The 18,234-nt window shown below is 50.2% G+C and overlaps 1 protein-coding gene across 1 annotated transcript in view; it reads right to left on the bottom strand.

Annotated features, from left to right (window-relative positions):
• Window positions 1–18,234, bottom strand: part of URI1 (URI1 prefoldin like chaperone) — a 995,615-nt gene that overhangs the window by 699,829 nt on the left and 277,552 nt on the right. Inside the window, exon 3 of the mRNA XM_069607080.1 lies at window positions 3,160–3,238. Coding sequence (XP_069463181.1) covers window positions 3,160–3,238 — 79 coding nt within the window. The remainder of the gene's footprint in view (window positions 1–3,159; window positions 3,239–18,234) is intronic.

Raw genomic sequence — 18,234 nt, 5'->3', positions numbered from 1 at the left:
GCGTTTAGGCGCCCCTTGGATGTACTGCCGGTAACAGAGCGTGGCCCCTTGGACATGTTGCCGGTAATAGGGCGTATCCCCTCAGCCATTGTGCCAGTAACAGGGTACAGCCCCTCAGGTGTAGCCCCGGTACAAGAACCCTCCGGTCCCTCGACATCGCGCCCAGGAGGATCTGAGGACCCCACGACCCGAAGGCCGGTAGCTGTAGCAGCCTTGGGGCACGTGCCGGTAGAAGGACCTGGCCGGTCCCCCCTGCGCAGAAGTGTCCCTGGGAAGGAGTCTCCCTTGCGAGTGCGGTAGAGAATATTGGCTATACCTTGGGCCTGGTTGGATGTTTCAAGAAGTTCTTAAGATCCACCTGGCAAGTCTGTTCTTCAGCGCCTTCGAAGACAGCCAGTCACACGCCGAACATGATCGCCAACCGTGGTCTGAGCCAAGGCAACATAGGCAGAGGGCATGGGGGTCTGAAGTTGGGAAGAACCTGTTGCAGGATGAACACCTGCTGAACCCTGTGGAAGTCGGCATGCACCGGGGAGGAGGGTGACGCCTGAAGACTGAGTACCTGAATGATAGATGAGACAAAAAAAGACAGAAGTATACGCACGTGGAATTACATGACCGAAGCCAAGCCAAGGAGCGCTGGTGAAATCGGCCCGCTCCCGTTGATGCGGAAAAGGGGACTGAGGTGTGACGCCGGAGGGCGGAGTCAGGGCAGTGCATGCTCCCTGGACCGCGTCCCCATTTGCCTCTAAATTTAAAAGGCAAGAAGGTTTTTTCTGGTGAAAAAGGTTCCGTCTCCCCTCCCTTGGAAGGGACGCCCATACAGTATGGAGGAAAGGAGACGGGACGTAAGAATATGGAACAACTCCTTATCATCAAAAGGAAGATTCAGCACCTTGTCCTGCACTTCCTTTGAAAACTTCGTAGTAGAGAGCCACGATTGGTGGGAGATGTCAACCCCGACCAGAAGGCCTTGAACGGAGGCATCTACGTGGTGTGCAGCAGCCTCCAGTAGATCCTGTGCCAACACCCTGGCATCCGACAAACCGGTTTTGAAGTCTTCCAGCCTATCCACAGGAATACATTTCTGGAAACCGGCTAGCTCCCTCCACAGCTTGACATTGGCCGCCGCCAGGATAAGCTCGGTGTTAGCCTGACTAAGTTGGAGCACCGAATTGGAAAAGACTTTCTTGCCAATGGCGTGAAGAAGTTGGTCTTCCTTGGAGAGGATTTGGCTGCTGCAGTGGAGGATGTAGAGGCCGGGTTCGACTGCAGAGTGGCTGCTGCTACTACAGTCGACGATGGGAGCAGACAAGCCATCAAGGCTATCTATATCTTCCGAAGCATGAAGCTTGTTGCGAGCGTCAATCCTCTTGTTGAAATGATGCCCGGAATGGGATTTTTCCCAGACCTTGCGGGCCTCAGCCAAAACGTTCTTTAGGAGGAACAGGCCGGTGCGCTCCTCAGGTGATAAGAGTAAAGGCTCCAGAGAGCACCCCCTCCTGTGGAGCGGGGGGCCTCGGACACTGGAATGTCAAGCAGGGCCATCAGATACAGCACCCGGTCATGAAATGCTCTAATAGAGCAGGGCTGTTCATCCCTGTCCTGATCCCCCTGGCTCTCATCTAGTGAAGCAGAAACAGAAGCAGAAGACGGAGCCACTGCACGTGGTGCCTCAGGCCTTAAAGTGTTGTCTAGCTGAGCACTCAACGTTTCTTCTATCAGGGAAAGCGGAGGCATAGGAGGAAGTTGTGGAGGAGGCACCACTGGGGCCTGCGTAGGAGCCGCCGGAGCAGGAGGCGGTACAGGAGGTCCACGGTACATTTCCCTAAAAAGACCCTGGAAGTACGCCGTCATTGGATCAGAATGCATGAGCGTCTGAAATTTCCCAAAGAACGCATCCCCGGATGAAGGTTTAGGCGCTGGAGTGGGCAGAGGCCGCTCGGGAAGGGGCATACCCCCATGAATGCAATGAGGATGGTTGCCAGGAAGGTCCACGGATTGCGTCCAGATCGATCAGGGGTGCGGAACCCGGAGGGAGCGAGGCTGGATGAGGCAGCGGAGCCCGAGCACGCCGATGAAGTGAAGGGCGGAACAGTTTTTTGTTAGCCACATGGCGTGGAAAAAACTACTCAGCCTCCAAAGGAATCCCCCCAGCACCAGCCGTATTGAACGTTGGTGTAAGAGAGGTAGTCAAAATGGCCACCGTGGACCGCAGAGGTTGAGCCACCATTTTGTCGACACCTGAGGTGAACTGCGTCCCAGGAGAAAATGATAAAATCCTTGTTAGTGAAGGCACACTGTGTGGAGAAATATGGCAAAAACATGTATCTTCCAAAGATGTAACCCCACCACCATCATGCATTTAAGGAATATCCATAGAGCAAACAGAGGAAGCAGTAGCATTTTTAAATGATTGTCAAGATCAAAAGGACCGTCTTAGAGAAGGACACACTTGGCTGTGAAAGGTGGCCTCTTCTAGATCTATGGTGCAAAGGTAGCCAACTGTGCCTCCGTTTCTAGAACTATCCAAATTGATGCCTGCAACGTTTTCTAGGCAACATGTTTTACAAAATAATTAGAAACAACCCCTTAAAGAATGTCCTACCAAAAAGATGTCTAATGACCAAGATTAAAAGGAGACAAACATTTTATATTAAACTTAGCAATTCTAGTTTACTTCTGAAATGTGTGCATGCTAACTATGCAATCATTCTTTTCAGGTTTTAAAAATCCTTGTTGACCATTGGAGACAACCACAAAACACATCGTTTTGCAACCCTCCCTAACCCAAATTCAGCAAAATAAAATAATCTCTGGCATCCTAGCAAGATATATGCAAGATATATTCAGTTAAGCAAACTGATTAATTGACCTAAAGTCTTAACATGGGATAAAGAAAAAGATAAAGCCAAGAAGTGAAAGAAAGGAGAAATTAACTGTTTTGCAGATGGCTATAAAGTTTTATATTTCAAGCAGAAATACATTGTTTTAGTTCTAGGTAAACTAATTCAGTATGAATTCGAAAGTAGCCAAAGAGAAAAATAAAACATCACTAAAAACATCATGATAAGATTTATTAATAATCCTCAAACCCACGAATATACTTCTGATGTTCAGTTCACACAGAATACAACCTTAAAAACACATTGAACGTACCATGACATCATAAGATAATTTATCAGGCAGCGTGCTGAGCCTTCTTTCAAGTAGGTCATAATCACTCTCCACCTTCTTCCTTTAAAAAATAAATGCGGGATGTCAGTAGAAGTGCGGAAAAAAGATAATTGTAACATCCGAAGTGCAAAGTCAATTTAGCTGCAATACATTTCCAATGAGGTAAATCAGAAGAGTTTTGGAGGCAAAGGGGCCTCTTTGCTACCAGTTAAGTGCTTGAGGTAAATTCTACACCTTAATTCCTAAATAGACATGTTGTGGGCGGTGTGGTAAAACTGGCAGTACAACTATGTTATTCACTGTATTGACTACATTACTCCTAGTCCATAGTCCCCTTTTACTTTTGGGACATTCCTTTCTTTGGGATGGGACCGTAGCACTTTGAAGCACCAAAAACAACCTCTTGTCCTTTTATTTTTACGCAGGGCCACGGCACGTGGACGTAACCCCACCTTCCTGTGCTCCGCCTCCATGCATCGCCCTTCAGTCCTTTTCTATCGCCAAAGTCGAAGGATCATTAGCAAAATAGAGGAAACTTCTTAGAGGGGACAGCGGGCGTGCATATGGAGGAAAGGGGACTATAGACTAGGAGTAAGGCAGTCCCTATGGTGAGTAACTTTGTTCTACTTTTGTTTTTTTCACTTCTTTTTATTAGCATTTTTAAACACAACCAGCACCAAGGTTCTAACTTCAACAATAACCCCTCTTCCCCCTCCCCCAATATTCAGTATTGCATTAAGAGGTTAATCAGTCTTGGTAACTTGTCTTGTGCATCGTGCGTTAATTCACCATCCGTTTTTTAGGTTATTTTTCCCTCAGGTGTGATTCTGCTCAGATTCCTGCGTAATTTTGTTGTGGAGGACTGTGCGCTGCTTCTCGTTGATACTTTTCTGACCTTACGTGATTCGTATGGTTTTCAACCAGTTTTTAGGATTGTCCAAGCAAGTATTGTATATAAAGGCCCCATGATGCACTCTGACCTGGACGGGTCTGCCGTAGAGTACTATACTAGTTTTCCTTGTCGTGGGAGTATAGAACGTCCGCCTTCCATTGGTCCACTGCAGGTTTTTGTTTCCATACCTACATCATTGCCACGCGCCGTTTAGCCAGAATTAGTATCAGCCCTGTTAGTTTGTGTGATTTTTGGTATCCCACTAACGCCAACTGTGGATCGGGCTCTACATCAACCCCTGTTATACCAGTTACCGTTTTGAATATTTGTTTCCATAATGCTAGTATGGGGGGGGGGGGCACTCCAATGCCACGTGCAAAAAGTCGGCTGGGGACGTACCACACTTCCCGCAGCTGTCAAACGTGTCCGGGAAAAACAGTTGAGCTGGGAGGGTGTATAGTAAAATTGGTGGAGGGACTTGAAGGGGATCAATTTGAGCCTCGCGCTGATAGCCCCTTTCCTTGTCCCCTCGCAGCAATATCGCCACACCCCTTCGGGAATCTCCTGCCCCAAGGACAGCTCCCATTTCTTGATGGTAGAGGCTTTTGTTTCCTCCCCCACTGTGAGGCTTGCGGCATATAGTGTTGAGGTTACCTTGTTATCGCAGTCGAACTGGAGTAACTTATCTTGAATTGGTGCTGTCTGTGGTTGCCCAGGAAACGTGGTGAACAGTTGCTGCAAGGCTACTCTCAACCCGTAATACTGGAACATCTCAAATGCTGTAATTTCCCCCTAATCTTTCAGTTGTTCTAGTGTAATGAACGCCCCATTTGGGAAGAGGTCGCTGAAGCATGTTATCCCCAAGGCGATGAAACTCGCCTCTGCCGTAACAGGAACCCCAGGTATATGTATAACTGGTAGTTTAGGGGAGTATAGGTCATCTCCTCTGGATTTACGTTCTAAACGTGTCCATGCTCTGCATGTGACCTTTACCATGTTTTGTGCTCGAGAGTGTCTGCTGGGTGATATGAAAATGATGGATCGCAGGAGCGTTGCCGCGGTTACCACCTTCTCCACCTCTACGTGCCCTCTTGTCCCTCTGTTCCCTGAACCAATAAAGGAGAAACCCTGCTTGCCCCACATTGTAATATGTTCCAAAGTCTGGGAGTGCTAGGCCCCCCTCGTGAATGGGTGCCATCAATTTATCACAGGAGACTCTTGCTTGTTTGCCAGCCCATATAAACAGTAATGCTGCCGTTTTCAGTTCCCGGAAGCATTCTCCAGGTATCACTATGGGAGCATTTAAAAAAACATACAGGAACCTAGGAAGCAATGTCAAACAAAATTCTGCCATAAAGATTCAGTGGTAAGTTCATCCACCTATCCATGGCTGCTCTTGCTTGCTCCAGCGTGCTTCGGTAATTGTGTTTATATACCATCTCCCCGTTCCCGTGTTATATTAATCCTAAGGTAGCGGGTGTAGTCTATGTGCCATTGGAAACCCCATCCATCCCGGTATTGTTCCACATTCTCATTTAGGGGGAACAAGATCGACTTCAGGGCATTTACTTTTAACCCAGAGAGGTCACTGAATCACTGCACGTCCTGCATTATCAGGTTAAAGTTGTTCTTAGGGTATTTGACAAATTGCACCATATCATCTGCATATAACGATCATCTGCGTATAACAAAATCACCAGCCTGTGGTTATATATGTGAACCCCCCCGGGGTGTGTGAAGTTCCCTGATTCTCTCCGCCAAGGGTTCTCTATTGCCAAAACGAACAGTAAGGGCAAGAGCGGGCACCCTTCCGGGGTTCCACCCTCCAAGAAGATGTATGATGTGAGCTGACTGTTCACTCGGACACTGGCTACCGGTCTCGTATATAATAATGACACCATGGTTATGAATTGCTCCGCCAATCCCATTCGACGCAGTATGGTGAACAGAAATGGCCACTTCACAGAGTCGAACGCCTTGGTGGCATCTAGCAGAGCAGCCACTATTAGGTCATCCTATTGCACCGCAGAGATCAGTCCAAACATCCGCCTCAGCCCGTTTGAGGTGGAGCGCCCCGGTATGAAACCGGATTGATCCGCCCTCACCACTGGCCGATAGGAGGAGCACTCGTTGCGGGGCTTGCCCAGCTTGGGTAGCACCATAGCCTCTCTCACGGACCCAGGTAGTTGACCCTACTTGAGGGTCTCTTGATACGTCTGCAACAGGGAAGGACCGATGTTGGCCACATAGAGTTTATAAAACATTGTTGTGAATCAATCTGGACCGGGGGATTTCCCTGGTGGAAGGGACTTAATTGCATTGACCACCTCTTCCAACGTCAATTGGCGCCCCAGCCATTCCCTCTACTCATCTGTACGCCAGTGCAGGGCCACCTACTCTAAATGGCTATCTATCTCTCTGGGAGGCCTGGGTCTCAGATTAGTATAACCGACTATAAAAGCGTTAAAACTCCTGAACAATATCTGTGTCTGCAAATTTGTCCACCCCAGGTTCATCTGCTATAGCCAGAACTCGACCCTTGAGATCATCTAGTTTGGCCGCCCTCGCCAGCATTCGCCCGCCTTCTACTCCTCCCCGCACTGCTGTGTTGCTGCCCTTCCCCATATGAATTTAGCCTCCTTTTGTGCTAACACCTAAAATTACCTCAAGTGTGTTAGGATTTCGGCTTCTTCGGGTTGTGATGGTGTGGGCGATACAGACTGAAGCGATTGTATGCGATGTTCCTTAAGCGATATCTGCCAGCTAATCTGCCGCAGCACCCCCAGATTCTCTCGATATGCACTACCCTCTCCTCACACATCTAAAGCTTTCCCACAAGACCCCAGATGAACTCACCACTCCAACATTAACTTCGAAGAACTGTTTTATCGCCTCAGCTAGACCATCACAGAACAGCGCATCAGTGGGGCTATCGCTCTTAAATTTTCAAAGGGGCCTTCCCTTCTCTCTGCCTGCCATTTCAACCATCATCAATACCGAAGCGTGATCGGACAGTGTTCGTGATCTCTTTATTTTCCCCACAACAGTGTGTGCAAAACCAGAAAAAAGTCCAACCGTGAGGCTGAATCATGTGCTGAGGAGTGGTGTGTGAGCTGGCGTGTGTCTCGGTTCCTGACTATCCACACATCCCCAATCTCCCATGTCAGGCACATCCCTTGTAGTTTGTTCGTCCCTCTGGGAACCGTGCGATAGCATCCTGGGTCCATGACACATTGAAGTCCCCAGCCCAGATAAGCACCCCCAGTTGTTGATTAATCCAGTCCAGCGTTTCCCAATTTGCCCTGATTTGGGCCGTAGTAATTAACTAGGGTGTATAACTTGCCTTGTACGATTCCCTGCAAAACCAGGCTTCCCCCTTGGCCATCTTTAACCATATGTGTCACACACACACACACACACACACACACACACACACCCACCCCCCCACACACCCCCCCTCCCCCCCCCAGCTTTTCCCGTATTTAGAGTCCTCACCCGGTGCTAAATGAATCTCTTGCAAGAATGCGATCCCCACCCGTTGACGCTGCATGTATAACAGTTGCATTTGGACAGGCAGTTCAGCCCCTGCACGTTCCAGGTCATGCAATTAAGTGATGCAGTCACTGCGTCCTATAGGGAGCGTATCCTCTCTGTATTTCCTAATCTGCACATGATGCTTTCTGATCCCTCCCACCCTTCCAGCGCGATACTTGCTTCCTAGATCCCTCTTCATCCCAGAACTTGTAGCAGTTTCTCCCTCTTGGCCCCCGGGCCCCACCAACAACCCCAATCCGTCAGTAATCTGAGTGACCCCCTCACCCCCCGTTTCCCTGCTGGTCAACCCCCAGCTGATCACCCAAACTCATCAACTGCAACCCATTGTCACAAAACTTGAGCTACCGTATGGGGGATGGCTTGGAGTCCAGCCATCAATCACACCCTTATCTTGTGGTTATGACCCGACTGCTCTTGGATCATGCTCCACTTGTCTCAGGTACCCTGCATTACCAAAGGATAGGTGTCCACAATTCTATAGGTCACCCATTTTTCCCTCAATGGCAGGGATTCCTTGGTTGTAGTTCCAAAAAGGCATTGGCTTCCTCCGGGGTGTGGAAAAAGATTGCCCTCTCTCATGTTCTATCCGCAGCATGGCCAGGAACAGCATGGCCCTTCTCCCTGTGTTTTTTCTTGATTTCCATGTACGTTCTCCTGGAGGCTTGTACTTTGTCCGAAAAGTCTGGAAACAGTCTGATCGTGTCTCCTTTATATGTTACCGTTCTATTTTCCATGGCTTTGCGGAGGGCCGTATCTCTGTCCCGGTAATTTAACATGCGGGCTATGATCGGGCGTGGTGGGGCTCCCGAGACCGGTCATCTCATGCTTGGTACCCAGTGCACCCTCTCCACTATACATACCGCTGAGAATTCCTCTGATTCCAACAACCCTCGCAGTAACTCTTCCACTAGGGGCTCCATGTTCCCCTGTTCCATCGTTTCTGGGACCTCTATTATTCTCAGGTTATTCCTTCTAGACCTGGATTCCTAGTCGTCCTGCTTGACAACAGGTTCCTTCAGTGCACGTTTCACAAGTGCCATGCCTATGGTCACAGATGCGGACTCGTCCTCCACAGTGGACACTCTTCCTCCACTTCGTCTAGCCTCTCCCAGTGCTTGTCGAGACTGACCTGCATGTGGTCAACTTTACAGGTAATGGTGTCCATTTTCCCATCTAGGGATTGTATGCTTGTCTGTAGTTGGTTGAACATTTCTTTGATATCTTGAAATGCCACATTTGGATCTAAGGGGGTTGGATGTGGTTGTCTCTCCGGAGATCCCTCCATCCGTCTGTCTGTCGTTTTTCGCATAAGAAGACATATCGAAATGTAGTTGGGTCTGTTTGCCCCCTCTACCTGACTTGGACATTGTGGCAGAGTCTGACCCTGTGCGGGGTGGGCTTTGTTGGCTGCATCCTGTGTTTGTAGCCTGTGCACGCTGTCTCAGCTGTCAGATGCTTCAGGCCAGTGTCCTGACACGGTGTGTCCCCACTCAAGTGGTGTTTTACTACCGCCAAATCGTGCTTTTGGGTAACCAAATCTTCCTTGCCCACTGGGGGTCAAGGAGAGGGGTCCACGGTCCAAGCCAGAAAGTGTCTCGAGTGGCTTCGGCCAGAGACCGCTTTTTGCCTCCGTCTGGGTCGCCCTATGACCCCATCCTGCTCCCAACCTCTAGGATTGCTCCTCGCCAGTCCCAAACACGGGCAGTATGACCTTCATATTTTGTTATCTGTGTTCCTATGTGACGCCTCAGAGGTACTTCCCTGTGCTGACCTGAGGCCTGCTATTCCAACTGCTTGTTTATAAGGTGCAGAGATCTCCCGTAGGCAGCAGGGGCCCAAATGGTATGCTAAAGACTGCCTTGTTGCCCCACAATTCTGACAGCTCAGTTCATGCCAACGTTCTCATGTGAGTCCATGTTTTAGAGCTGGAACATAGTGGGAGCTTCCCCACCCCCCTTTCATTGTAGACACTTTAAAGGCACTGCTTGCCTCAGGTTAGGGTGTTGTGCTACATTATGCCCACCTACCGACCCCACTCCTCACCTGCCTGCCTCCTTTGGGCGTGTCCGGGAAGCACTGCTGGGTGTGGCGACGTCGCAGTGACGCTCTGGGATGTTGCAGCTTCTCCCCGGTCCTGCTTGGTTCCGGCTGCAGCAAGACCCGAGGCTCGCCGCTTCCCTGTACAGCGGACTGCCACTACCACCGTTTAATCCCCGGATCCTCAAAAGGGACTCCCGGCTGGTCACAGTCCGGTCCAATGCTGCTGTCAGTTATGGTTCGGGTTCTCCGAGCACCTGATGCTGGGGGCTTGGTGCCGCGCACCGGATTGCAAGATCGTTCCAATCAATCTCTCCGAACAGAGTCTCACTTAAATTCATAAGAGTTGTTCCCCCTTCCCGGGATATGTAGCTCTGATTGCATCGGACGGTGGAGGCCACAGTCTTCTCTCTAGCTGTGTTCCAGGTCTCCTACGGTGCTTGGAGTCTTTGTTGGCCCAGTCCGGAGTGTGAAAGCAGCAGGTCCCACGTCCTCCCTCCTGTTGTTGGCGGCCCCAGTTTATGTTGATCACAGGATTTACAGTCCTCCTCCTCTACTGGGCATTATTAGTACCACGGTTGTTCCAGCTCCAATTGGGCACACAGGGGGTGCCCACTCAGTCGGAGGATCTCCCTGCTGACTAGGCCATGGTTCCCTCAGAGCTCCATATACCTAGAGCCTGTGAAGCCCTTGCGGTCCGCCGGCCGCAAGAGGTAGACACAAGGGGTCTTCTGGGTGTGGTTTCTTGGGCTAGACTTCCAGGTGGGCCCTCAGTATTGCTCCTTCCCTCCGGGTGTAAGTAGCATCGGCTGAGTCGGCTGGCAGGGGGCCGTCTGCCCCGGCTTCATGTGGGTTCCAACAGTCTGTGTCTCTGCCGGTTGCAGCCAACCATGGCTTCACTTCGTCCGTGCGCTGATGCGGCTTCCCGAGGCACACAGGCATGCCGTGACTCGGCGTCAGGTCTCAGATCGCCCACCCTGTTTGGGCTCGACGAGGATCGAGCAAGAACTCCTCATTCAACTGGGCTGTGTTCGGGTGCAACTCCCGACACAGCTTTGTGCCTCTGATCAGGCCTGACGTTCCCCGCTTTCACGCTCAGGGCCAGCTCCACCTCTCCCGCCTCCAAGCAGTTGTCATCCTGTGTTACGCCGGTCACTCCGTTTCTCAGCTCTCTGGGCGCCCCAGCCCGCTAACTTCATCCCAGAGGTGGCATGGGCGTGCTGCTCCTCGGCGCGGTTTCTGGGTTTCCAACGCAATCGGGAAAGCTCTGGATATTTGCCCGATCTCCCAAGGTGCTTAGGAGCTCAGAGGCTCATGCCCATCTTGGCTGGGCTCTCTAGCGCCCCTTCAACTTTGTTATACTCCTACACCCCATTCCCTTTCCTCCATACTTTTGGGAGATTCCCAAGCACTGACCACAGAAACAGAAGAATGGAAATGTCCCTTCCTGGAACATATTTTTGAGAACTGCGCCTGACCAAACTGGGCATCAGCCCTGCAGCTCAGGTCAAGACAATAGTGTCTACAAAAGGCTGAGGGAGAAGCCCACGTAGCAGCTTTGGCTATAGACTCACAAGGGACATATTTCTGGAAGGCAACAGCAGCTGCTTTGCCTCAGACCAAATGTGCATGAATCACTTTTGGGCCCTGAAGGCCTTGTACTGTATAAGCTTCTGAGATACAGAAAGCAATCCATCGTGAATGGAAGCTTTTGAAGCCGGTTTTGCTTTTGGGTCCCCGAAAGTAACAAGAAGTTGTGGAGAGCTTCTGAAATCGCTTGTTCTTTGAAGATAAAACTTCAGAGCTCTTCTAACATCTAGGTTATGGAGCACCCTCTCAGCATCCAAAGCCGGGTACGGAAAGAAAACCGGGAGGGAGATTGACTGGTTTATACATAACTCTGGGATAATTTTAGGAAGGAAAGAAGGAGTGCGAAATACAACCTTATCCTTGTGAATGTTTGACAGAGCGCTTGAAGCTTCACAGATGTAACTGCAATTAAGAAAGCCACTTTCCAGGAGAAAAAACTTCTGTAGTGGCAAGTGGTTTGAATTGCTTGTGACAGAGCGGTAAGGACCACATTTAGATCCCATTTTGGGTGAGGCGGCCTGACCGGTGGAAAGAGGTGGAGGAGACATGCGAAATGCCTCTTGAATAATGGATATGTTAGAGAAAAAGATCAACTATCTGTAGAAAGATAAGCTGCAATGGCTGACAGATATGTTCTGCACGATAAGACGTGGATGCCAGAGGCCGCAGGGTAAGATTTTAAGACAAGACACAGTCAATAAAAGCATGTCAAGGATCAAGCTGTTTAGAAAGACACCAATGACAAAAATAATGACATTTACTTTTGTACTGTGTTCTTGAAGAAGGCTTACGTGCTGTCTGGATTATGCACATATTATCCTCCAAAAGGTTAAACTGAGTTAAGGCCCTAGTTAAGGCCCTGAACTTAAGCACCAGGCCGCCCAAGTTGAAGGATTGTGGGGAGGGTTACCATGCCTGGCGATTGCTCTGGTGCAGGAGAATGGGGATCTGTGGTAACCTGATTGGGTCGCATATCGATAGGTGCTGAAGATCTGAGAACCAGAACCTGCCTGGACACCAAGGAGCCTTGAATAGGAGAGTGCAGTTGGAGGCACTCCTGAGCTTCCAGAGCGAACAATGAATCAACGGCAGAGGTGGAAAAGCATAAGCCTTCAATTTGTTCTGCAGAATGTCGAGCGCCTCCCCCAACGAAGATGCTCCGAGGCCGTCTCTGGAGGCACCGAGTGGCAGTTTTCTGTTGACTACAGTCGCAAAGAGGTCCACAATAACATCGCTGTTCAATTCCCCACTCGTAATGCGTCACAGACTGGAGGTTTAGGGAATCCGCAACATTGATTTGTCCCGGAATGTGCATGGCCTGTAGCCAGACATTGTGTTGGACTGCCCAATTCCAAATCTCGATATGATATGTTATTTTAGATCGCTTCCATACACAAGTGTTTCATGGCCCTGGTGCCTCCGTTTGTTGACGTAGAACATAGCCACAGAATTGTCTGTGCAAATGTGCACTACCCTGTTGATGATAGAAGGCTGGAAAGCTTTCAATGCAAGGAAAACCACCAAGAACACTAGACAGTTGATATGAGACATCCTGTCTTGGGGTGTGCACAGATTGTAGAGCTCGAGATGACCCAACGTAGCTCCCTACCACAGAATGGAGGAGTCCGTTGTAACCGTGACCTGCAGCAGAGAGGCTACTGGAAGGATGTTCTGTAGGGAAGGCATGGTATCACAAGTATAACACTGACACAATGGATAACTTTATTGAAATGGTTGGGGAAACTCCTAGTCTGCCCTATAACTAAGAATGGTGTAGCATCAACCATAAAATAATAAAGAAGGGGGCGTGGCCTGCGCGCATGCTGTGAAGACAGGGTCCTGCGGCGCTCCGTCCGTGATCCTTCCATATTACAAGAATATCGCTGTAATGGTTCGGTAATCCAGGAACGGATCGGACAGAACGGAAGGGGAACCACTTCCCGACACTCTCCGTAACTCCCGGCCCGAATCGGAGAAGCAAAGCCAGAAAACGGGAAGCCCAAACTCGAGCCCCTGGGGCCCGCAAGATGGCGGCGCCCGTTGAGCGCCAAGATTAGAGCTGCGACCAAGTGCGACATACTGCAGGGCGAGACCTACGCTAGTACCGAGGCCACTGGGGCTAACTGATCGCGCTCCGGCTCCGCCTCAACCCTGGTGACTGCGTGGAAGAGCGGAGAAGCCCGGGATCGCACCCTCGGGCCTACAGAGCGATCACGGTAGAAGCGGTGAAATTCGCCCCGAGCGCAGCAGGTGAGGAGGAGGGAGCGGAGCCTGCCTGATAGACCCATGAGTGGGAGCCCACCATTCCTCCATCGAAGCTCCTAGAAAAGGAGCAGACAATAAGCCCCTGGCATCAGAGGGCCGAGAACACCGAACCCCGCAGGCAGTCCAGCGACAACATAGGTGGTGGATCCCTGCCGCCCCTTCAAATCCCAAATAAGCTTCTGAGAGAAACGCCATCTTGGATTCGAAAACTCCCAGAACTAAACTCACGAGCCGAGAGTCTGCAGACCGGCTCTAGGGAAGCTCCTTGCTAGACACAGTGGCAAAGGAGCGCCGAGACCCTGAAACGAGCGGCCTACGCCCGGCCGGATCGACGGTCCGAACAGCGACAGCACCCTACCCAACTGCACTGGAAGCGAGAGAGGGGTGTTCGCGAAACCGCAACTGGGTCGCCAGATACGGAGCTGCTAAGGGCTACTCGATATCTAAAACACATCAGCCGAAAAGAAGGGGCTGCTAGGCCGATCTGCACAGTACGCGGAAACGAACCCGCAGCCCCCCCAAAAAATGTGTCCCCCCCAAGGGCAAGCTGAAACTGGTCACCATGGATTCCTTCACGACAGTTAGACCCCAGAGACAGTCACAACAAGACCCGGAACCTGTCGAGGAACTGCCCCAACAAGGAGAGGATTTCAAACATGCACAAGCCCTCCAAGCAATAGCTGCCCTCCGCACATCACTCGAAGGAAGACTGGAAGAGGTGAAATCGGACATTCAGCTTATGCGTCAGGACGCCCGCAACCTAACGGAAAGGGTCACAGTGGCAGAGACAACCCTCCAGGAAAACGTAGAGGACACCCGAGACCTGAAGAGGACGGTCCAGGATCTGGAACAGAAAGTGGTTAGGCTGGAGGCCCGCTCCGAGGAGGCCGAAGGGCGAGCCCGCCGAAACAATATCCGCATACTAGGGGTCCCTGAGGACTTGGAGGGCCCAGACCCGACAGACTTCATCGAAACACTGTTGCTACAAGAAATTGGACCGGGTAACCTCTCCCAAGGGTTCTCCGTGGAAAGGGCCCATAGATCCCTTCAGAAATGTCCTCCACCCGGATCCCATCCACGCCCAATTATAGCCAAGATCTTAAATTTCCGAGATCGAGAAACCATATTGAGATACTCCAGAGAAGGAGGGGAGATAAAGAGGAAAGATGCAACAATAGTTATATACCCCTGCAGTGCAACGTGCAAGGAACTCCTTTATCCCAATAAAAGCCCGGCTAAGGAATCTTAATTTAAAGTACATGCTGCTCTACCCATCACGCCTCAAGGTTCTTTATAATGGAAAAGCGATATTTCTAGAGACTCCGGCCGCGGCCAACATGTGGCTTAAACATAACAAACATGGCAGATGATGGAACAGGTCCAACAAAGTCGGACCGGGGCTGATTGGGAACCTGCCAGAAAGAGAAGAAAACGGGTACTCCCCATATAACGACCGACCCCAACCAAGTACCATCCAATGCAAGCCTTCAGTAAAGTAAGCTATACCGGACGAGAGCTCAAAGGACCAAACGAGTGAAGTTAGGCAACCCACCTCACGGAAAACTGTGTTAGCAGCCTGCCCACACACAACCTGATCCGGAAGGCCAGGAGTGGCCTGGAAGGCTCGGGACCCCCTGAGCGTTGCAAGTTGGGAGCAACTGCTAGGGACTGTTCATCTTGGTTTGTTTGTTTTTCCCCATTCAAGGCAATTGGAGTTACTCAGGTTACTGAATCTCCTACGAGTGAAATGGGCGATGCTGGAGGAGGTGGACAGGAGGGGAGACGACATGGATCAGGGGACGCCGCAGAAGTCACTGGTAGGTGCCGGACTGATTCACAGACAATTCGATTGATTCGACATGGCATCTAATGCTAAAATAAAGATAATGACTTGGAATGTGAGGGGCCTGGGAACCTACTTACGCCGAAACAGAATCAAGTCTTACTTGAACAGGAAAAGAGTGCAGATAGCGCTGCTGCAGGAGACGCACTGCACGGCGGACTCCCTGGCTAGAATGGGAGAACATTGGGGGGGGACAGGGCGTGGGCACTACCTACTCCAAATACGCAAGAGGTGTGTACACTTGGATCCATCCCCAACTCCCTTTCCACCTAATCAGGTCTGAGACAGACCCTGAGGGCAGGTTTGTAATTCTCTGGGGCCGCTTGGAACAGGATGAAATATGCATAGTGAACTCTTACCTCCCTAATACTAACATTCCAGCACACTTGAACTCCATGTATGCTAAAATCGCACCTTACAGACATGGTATTTTTTTATGGGGGGGGCAGACTTTAATTGTGTCCATGATGTGAGCCTCGACAGGTCCCAGCCCCGCCTGAAAGGGCCCTCAGCGGCAACCACAGCCTTGTCCTTATTATCAGATAGATTGAACCTAGCCGACATCTGGAGAGAGCGTCACCCTGATTCTCGGGGGTACTCATACTTCTCCTCCCCTCATGATCTTCACACGAGGATAGACTACATCTTCGTAGGCAGAGAACACCTGTCACAAATAGAAGAAGAGCAATACTTGCGAAGGACCATTACAGACCACTCACCGCTCTTAATAGAATGGAATCAAACTGGCCCCAGACCCCCTATCCCTATGTGGAGAATGCCGATAGACTCCTTAAGTGACCCGGTGTTCAGGGAAGAACTGCATGAATTTATAGATAGTTTTATTGAGAGGAACACGGGAAGCGTTACCCGCCTGAGCACGATGTTGGACGCTCTCAAAGTAGTGGCGAGGGGGGAAATCATCGCGAAAGCAGGGGGCATCAGGAAACAATTGAGGGGTGAATTGGATCAGTGGGAACGACAAATTGAGCAGCTCAAATCTACCCCGGTGAATACTCACCAAAGAGAAGATAACCTTAAGGAACTTAGAGTTAAATGTGCCCAGGCATGGGAAAGACTAGCCAAGTTTGATTATGCCACCAAAACAAACAGAACGCACAGAGAAGCCGATAGACCTAGCAGAATGCTGGCCTGGTTGTGTAGGAAAGAACACCCCAAGCACACGATCACCATGATACAGACTGAAGAAGATAAGGTAGTACAGACAAAGCAAGATACATACAAAACCTTTAAAGGCTTCTACGAACACCTTTACTCTCACAGTGATCAGGTTCCCCGAGAGCAAATCATAGACACCCTGGAGGAAATAGGGCTTCCCAAATTGACCCTGAACAGGCTGAAGCCCTTGAAGCAGCTATCACAGCGGAGGATATAGCAGAGGCAATCAAGTCACTGACCACTGCTAATATCCCCGGGACTGCCCACTGAGTTCTATAAGGCATATGAGACCTCCCTAACACCCTTGTTACATGAGGTCTTCCAGGAGGCACATGAGAGAGGGATACTTCCTGACAGTATGAGGGAAACCTTGTTATTTCCAATCATCAAGCCTAATAAGCCCGCCGACAAATGTGACTCCTACCGCCCAATAGCCATGCTTAACTGCGATGTGATTATATTGACCACGGTATTAGCAGACAGACTGACCAAAATTATAGGGGACGTGATACACGAGGATCATTGTGGCTTCATACCAAGCCGGAACACGACCATGAACCTACGTAGAGTGCAACAGGTTATTGCTCAGATAGAGGCCAATACGGAGACATATGCGTTGCTGTCCCTGGATGCCATTAAGGTGTTTGATTCTATATTTTGGGAGTGGCTAGTGGAGGTTCTTGTGGGTTTCGGCTTTGGCCCAGGGTTCATTAGATGGATCAAGATACTTTATAACAGGCCTACGGCCAGAGTAAAAACAGGAAAACACATATCAGAGGCCTGGGACATACGCAGGGGCACTAGGCAGGGATGCCCGCTCACCCCCATGATTTACGTACTAGGACTGGAACCCATTGCCATATACTTCCGAAGACAATTCTTTGATGACGGGATACGGCTGGGGGGTATCGACCATATTATTTCTCTTTACGCTGATGTACGTCAGAGACCCACAAAACAACGTGCCCACGATGTTAGACGTCCTGGACAACTTTGCAAGGTATACAATTTAGTAGGGCGAAGTCCTGCCTGTTCCCTCCGGCAGGCCTCAAGGGGAAAGACATAGCAGAACTTCCTGCGGTAGGAATACACTGGGAGCTGACCTCATTTAAGTATTTAGGTATACACATAATGCATACCCCTACATTAATGCATGAGCACAATACGAAGACCGCGATCCCAGCCATGAGAAAATCCATGCAATTTTGGGCGAAACTCCCCCTCCATCCATGATGGGAAGAGCTGCCATAATTAAAATTATTGTCCTTCCCAGATTCTTGTACGGGTTCCAGAACATAGATTTTTACATTAATGCGCCTTTTTTCCGTTTGCTAGAAAGGATAACCCGGGACTTCTTGTGGGGGTCAGGGAGACGCAAAATAGCATTTTCCACCCTGATGCTACCCTACACCCAAGGGGGAATCCAACTCACGAACTTCGAAAAGTACTACCTGGCAGCACAGCTTAGTTTTGTCACTAAATGGCTAGCAGATGAAGCCACATCCGAGACCCCCCTGCTGCAGACCCTAAGGCCCCCTCCCACCTAATGCGAAATGCCCCTTTCATGGCTATCCTGGGGCAAAAAGTATGGCGCAGGACAGTAACCCTCGCCTGCTCCAAGCCCCACTACTCCCCAGACATACCGCTAATCTCAGACCTATGTGGCTCCGTCGCAGATTTACACCACCTAAGACACTGG

Source organism: Ambystoma mexicanum, chromosome 1p, assembly GCF_040938575.1.
Source record: "Ambystoma mexicanum isolate Mex_15411 chromosome 1p, UKY_AmexF1_1, whole genome shotgun sequence".
Lineage (NCBI taxonomy): Eukaryota > Metazoa > Chordata > Amphibia > Caudata > Ambystomatidae > Ambystoma > Ambystoma mexicanum.
This window is presented reverse-complemented; position numbering and strand designations above follow the sequence as displayed.